This window comes from Aquila chrysaetos, chromosome 11 (assembly GCF_900496995.4).
Source record: "Aquila chrysaetos chrysaetos chromosome 11, bAquChr1.4, whole genome shotgun sequence".
Classification (NCBI taxonomy): Eukaryota; Metazoa; Chordata; class Aves; order Accipitriformes; family Accipitridae; genus Aquila; species Aquila chrysaetos.
In genome coordinates, this window is record NC_044014.1 from 21,397,085 (window position 1) to 21,403,358 (window position 6,274).

The 6,274-nt window shown below is 39.3% G+C and overlaps 1 protein-coding gene across 6 annotated transcripts in view; it reads left to right on the plus strand.

Moving 5' to 3' along the window:
- The window catches only part of FRMPD2 (FERM and PDZ domain containing 2), a 78,094-nt gene extending 75,802 nt beyond the window's left edge, over window positions 1–2,292 (plus strand). For all 6 annotated transcript variants that reach the window (XM_030030467.2, XM_030030471.2, XM_030030470.2 and 3 more), the window contains one exon: window positions 253–2,292. In XM_030030467.2, the coding sequence (XP_029886327.1) occupies window positions 253–324 (72 nt within the window). In that variant the 3' untranslated portion in view covers window positions 325–2,292. The remainder of the gene's footprint in view (window positions 1–252) is intronic.
- Window positions 2,293–6,274: the final 3,982 nt, after the last annotated feature.

Genomic DNA, 6,274 nt, shown 5'->3' on the forward strand with positions numbered 1-6,274 from the left:
AACTTAAGCAAACAGATAACCTTCACTGACTTAAATGAGACTTGAGCACATGCTTACAGGTACTGCATTGAATAAGAAGGCATTCCTGAACTTTTACAAAAAGAACAAGAATGCTCTTAAATATCTAAGTTTTTGTATCCATGTTACAAAGATGCTGATGTTATAAACAGCACTTCAGCCAGTCCATCCTTCTTTCTCTGGAATTTATGTTGAATGTAACCAGGTGTTTCACATTGGTGTCTCTGCGTACAGGATGAGTATTTATTCTGTTATGAAGTTGTGCTGGAAGTCCTTCAGAACCTTCAAGCAATGCATTCCTACTGACTGCAGTATGACTCTTCCCTGTTGCTATTCCCTTTGGACTCCAGGGACCACTCAACAATTGCTTTAAAGAGATGTCAAGCCAGCACAGACAAGTGTTATATTACATGCTTTGTTAGATTACTCTGATTTCTAAGGCATTTCAAAACCTTGCTTAACATGTCCTGGGTAAGTCATTTAAATCTTGGCTCACAGTTTGGAGAAACAGCCAGCCAGCACTGCAACACTGCTGTTAAATTGCCATGGACAACTTGCGTGTTCTGTGTAATAACATATTAATTGTTAGGAAAATATTTTGGGAGTGTGACAAGGAGATAGCAGCCTTTGGAATTAACTTTACTTTCCAGAGGGCAACTATAAAGATCTAAGATTCTGCTGGTTTTGGTGGAAGATTAGTTATGCTTTTGTGTGGAAGGACTCAGTTTGTTTACCCTTCGTTGCTTGAACAATGTAGAACCATTTCGAGTCATCACTCCAGCCCAGGAATTTATACCACCATCACTAGACATCTTAAATCAAGAAACTGACAGAAAAATAGGATGCCTTTGAACCCTAGCTGGTTCTCTTCAAAGCAGGAAGAGTGTTGTGTAATAATTGGATGGAATATTACTTTTTCCCAGCAATATGAACAGCTGTAGATAGCATAAGTATTCTTTCATTCTGCATCCATGTAAAAAGGAATGCAGTACTAAGCCAGATGGAATGACTGTGTGTGCATTGTGACATGCATATACGTTTCATCTTCCCCTGATCCTTTCCATTGATTAACTATGTTGTAATTCTTATCTAGGATCTGAACCAATCTATGGGAAGTCCCACTGGTTTTAGTAGGGGCTGAATCAGATCTTTAAATTAGAGTAAATAACTCTCTGTACAGTGTATTTCTCTTGTTAAAAGTGTTCCTGTTAGTGTGAGTTTGAGTGGATTTGAGCAGAAATCTGCTGTTCAAGTTTGTAAGATTGTACTTCTTTCTATAGTACTACTTCTAAGTCCTTTACCTAGAAGGTGATATATATGGAAGTGAAGTTATTAGATGTGCATTGGAAGAGTAACTTTTAAACATAGGAAATTATAACAGCACTTATTTAACTGAATTGTACATATTTTTAAAAATTCTTTGATTTCAGGAAAGGAGAAAATATTAAGCGGCATTTGAATATAAATAAGACTGCAGTAGAAACAAGACAATAAAATAGCTGTTTATTTTCATTATGAATGAGAGGTTTATGGTTCAGAAAGAATGAGGGATTAAATACAAATTAAAATTATGACTTGTAGAAAAAGCCACTGTAGTACAATCATAATTAAAGTCAAGGGCCATTTTTTCTTTCTGCCCTCAGATAGTCTGCTAGAAGTCAGGAAAAGATAGAAATGGAATTTATGATGTGAGCCAGATGCTAATTTCAAAAATATTGATAGAGATCCAGAGTAATGCTAAATTAGTGGAGTAACCCTGGACTTATATTGGTATAAACATAAACAGAATTCAATGTTTGGTCTTAAAGTCATTGAATTTGAGCCTTCCCAGAAGCATTACTCTCCATACATTCTGCATTTACTATCTTTATGTTGCATATAAAGGACTATTTGCACAGTTTTGTCAAATGTCATCAACCAAATTTTTGTTCATAGCTTTGTTACTTTCATTTGGTATTTGGCCTTTCACTTTGATTTTAATTACTGCACATGTACTACTATGCAATGAATACACTACACTGCACACGAATGCACAAATCACTTTTTGTACCACAACAACTTTGAAAAGCTTCTCAGTGAAAATATTCCTGTACTTTTTGCAAAGGTGTTTTTTCTGTGGTTTAGAACAAGCATTTTGGATTTAGAAGACAATCTTCATGGCATTATTTGTTCCTCCACATTTGTGCATCATCTTTGCAGCTGTTCAACAGAAGTTTTTGCTGTTTGACAGAAGTTTTTCCTGTTTTACAGGGATATTAAAAAGATTTCTGAAAACACTGCATTTCATTTTAATTTCTTTTTATGAAAAAGCAGCTTTAATACTTAACTACTAACCAGTAAGAGCTCTAGGGAAAATAATAGTTTATTAACTGGGGCATATATTTAAACTTCCTCTAAAGGCAGATTTTGTCATGATGGTACCTTTCGTACGTTCCCCTAAAGCAAGTATTACTGACCTGTGAGACACTCTGCCATATCCCATATTCTTATCCTTTAGGAATATAATAATTAAATGCTTTTAAACAGATACTATAGTTATGATCCCCATAACAACATCCTTACTCAGACTGAACTTTGTTTTGGATGAGACATATACTTTTACACAGATCTAGTCCTCTAAGACTGCTAGCAGAGTAAGATAAAACAGAAATGTCCCTCTAGATATTTCATACTCTGTTATATAACAAAGAAACTTTCACCCACAGAAAATCTCAGAGCCTCTCAAACCAACTTTGAGCAGAGCCAGATAGATCCAATTTACCACATGCTGGGTGACAGGCCCTCCATCTGTTACAGTCCTGAAGTGATCCTACAGAGCAAGTCTCTTGACTCACAACCTGAAAACATTTTAAGAAAACTGCAGACTTGCAAGGGTTCTGCACATGTTTGAAGCTAAAGCCTGGTTACCTCAGTACTAGTACCGCTCATGAGCTCCACTGCTGACAGTCAGCCTAGACAGCAGATAAATTTTGAGGAGGGAAGCACTGAAATGATAGACACAGCTTCTTCCTACAATAGACACCGTTTGGAGAAATAAACAATGAGTCACCACAAGAAAGTGCTTAGCAGATGTGGCTGCTGTATATGCTGTCTTGGAAATGCTAAGGAACCATCTGTTCTCAGCTTGCCCTTTAAAGGTAGGATTCAGGGATTCAATTTCCAGCTCTGCTGCAGACCCTGAATAAGCCAAACTACTTAAACAGGATTCTCTGTGCCTCACAGGTTTCTTCTTTTACACTGCACTACTGGGGTACACTCATATCCTTTATAGATGGGGCCACTGAGCTCAAAGTGTAGATAAACTGAGAACAGTTAGAAGACTGTTAAGAAGCTTTTAAGTATAGCAGAATCTGGCTACATCCAGGAGCTCATACACCATTTTGCCCTGTACATAGCACAAATGAGAGTCCCACTTCTGTGTTCTTCATTCATGCAAAACTCCCATGGACATCAAGGCTCATTGATACACATTCATTTGGAACAAGAGATAACGCACTCCTTAAAGAGCTCGCGGTACTTGACAAGTCAGGCTAAACTGGAAAGGAAGGAAGATCTACTGTCCCATTTTGGTCACAGGGAAGTGAGGCAAGGGTTGGTGATTTGTCCAAGGTCTAGGGAGTTTTTTGAAAACTTGGGAACTAAACCCAGATGATATAAGCTCTGATTCTGTGCCTACACACAAAAGTGTCTTTCCTCAGTCAGAAAATAGGATCATACTGCTCTGGCCCATTTCTGATGAGATATTACTTAGCATATAAAGTGGTCTGACTGGAACTTGCATGCATCCTAACAGGCAAGAGATGTATTATGGTACAGAACCTCAATCTGTGCCTGTGGTCACACTGCTTACTTCAGCAAGTGGCACTGAGATCACTATTTGTATTTCTAAATCATGTTACCCTACCACCTAGTAACCAATCAGGACAAGCTGCAGTACAAATGCAAACAAAAAGGACACATTTATTGGAAGCAGTGCCTGCCATAACAAGCACTCAAAACAAGTAAACATCTGCTAGTCCTCAGACTCATACTCTAGCACAAAACGTTGTCAGTGATACTCTATGTTCAGACAGTAGCTCTGTCCACAGAACAGCACATCTTGTCATCTTACTCTGGGGAAGCGACTGTTTTACTGCCATTGAGACTGCTGCAAAGTTTTCTACGTCTACCATTTTATCTCAATTTAAAAGCAAGTATAGCAAGGAGAACCATCTCATAGTTATTAAGTTACAAAATCATGTGAGTAGGGGAAAAACAGTATCCCCGCTCTTTTCTTTAACATCTTCACTGAGTTCCATGGACTCAGGACTACATCATGCTGACGGCTCCGTGTACTCTAATACCCCATTTGCAATGGCAAGATACCTTAAAATATCCACACATGCCGAAATGGGTGCTATTGGCAACAAGAACATTGTCAGGTTTGAATAACTGACTTTAAAAAGTACCAACTTGTATTTTTACAACTTGCACTAATATAATCAGGCTTCCTTTTAATTTTCTTAGAAAGCCTGAGATGTGTCAGTATGTTTTCTCTAACTGTCTTTTCGGTTGGAGTTTATGGCCTTACTGAACAACAGAATCTTCCCTGATGGAACAAATACAGCAAAAGCAAATACCGCCACTATTGCAAAAGAACGGCAAATACTGCCATCTATGGGCAAATCGCTACTGCGACAGCATTAATCGCAATTAGTCACTCGAGCCGTTGGCAAAGAACCACTCCATGACCTTTCACTGAGGTTCACTCAAAGGTGGTACCAAGACGGGCTTGGCAGGATGCAGTGCTCTCGCTCCAGCCCGGCAAGTGCCTGCCTGGCCAGGCAGGTGCTGCATGCTGCTGACAACTATATAGCCATACTGCTGGTGGTCCTATAGATCCTAAAGTAATGATAATGAAGTACTTGGTTAGCCTCAGGAAGGGGTATCTAGAAATCTGACAGGATCTGTCCAAATCTGATGAGAGCCTAACTTATGAATAAACTTGCTCTTGACCTTAAAGCAGGGGTGCTTTTGGAATGAAGCTCGCTCTTCATTTACTGAAAATTATGAGTAATGGGAAATCCTCCTGGAGTTTTACAAGAACTGGTTTTATGAAACACTGTGAGCAGCTGAATTTAATTGGGTTGGGGTATATTTAGGGTAAGATAATCCCTGTAAACTGGTTTCTTTTGTCAAGTATGTTGCAAATTCATCTGCAGAAGGAGGACTGGAGACAGTGTCACATATCTCCATGTAATGATCCTGATCATTGCACATCAAGGAATGTGATCCACAAAACAGTTAATCTGAGTAGGCCCAAGCCTGTGCTGTGCTGTGCTGCACATACAGCTTAGCCTTCAGGCCTGTGTTGTGCTGTGAATATCTCTTAGCTGCAGAACAAACATAGCCAGCTAATTGCAAAAGAGAGCCTGTAGGCAGCTCCCACTTTCTACTGGTGATTATGCCACCTGCAAGTTCTTGCTTTTACATAAAAGTGCAGCAAAAAGTTCTGAGGTGAACCTTCTTTCTGTTGGACAATAGAAATGCTGAATGGAGTTGTTTTCTTGTGAGAAAATCATATAATAGTTCAAAAGACCAAAACGGGGCAACCTTTCCACGGACAGAGTCTGCCAGCTGAGATCTCTACACTGAAAAGAGACCTCACCCTTGCAGTCTAAGCAGACTGGGGGTGACAGTCCACTATGAGATTGATCTTTTAAATGTCCAGTAATGTGAGTGATGGAAGGGCACGGCACTTATAAAGATATGTGTAACAGTAAAGTGTGATTTGCACATAATCTTGCACTGGTGTAGCTCTGTAGGTTTAAAAATAAGCTTGTGAAACCAGAAGAGTGTTCTGTAGTGCCATTCAGGTACCATCTTTCTTGTCTCGGTCAATTACTTAAGGCACACCAGGAATAACAGAACCTCATACTTCATTCATGGTTCTCCAGGCCCAATACCATGGAACAATTAACACTGAACCACAAAACCACAAAATAGTTGAGATTGGAAGGAACCTCTGGAGAGCATCTAGTCTAAACTCCCCAACTCAGAGCAGTGTCATCTAGAGCTCAGGACTGTGTTCAGCTGAGTTTTTAATATCTCCAAGAATGGAGACTCCTTGACCTGCTGAGGCAACCTGTTCTGATACTTGACCATCCTTAGAGTAAAAAAGTTTTTTCTGGTGTTTAAATGGTACTACCTGTATTTCAATTTGTGCCCATTGCATCTTGTCCTGTCACTGGATACCACTAAGAGGAGTCTGTTTCTG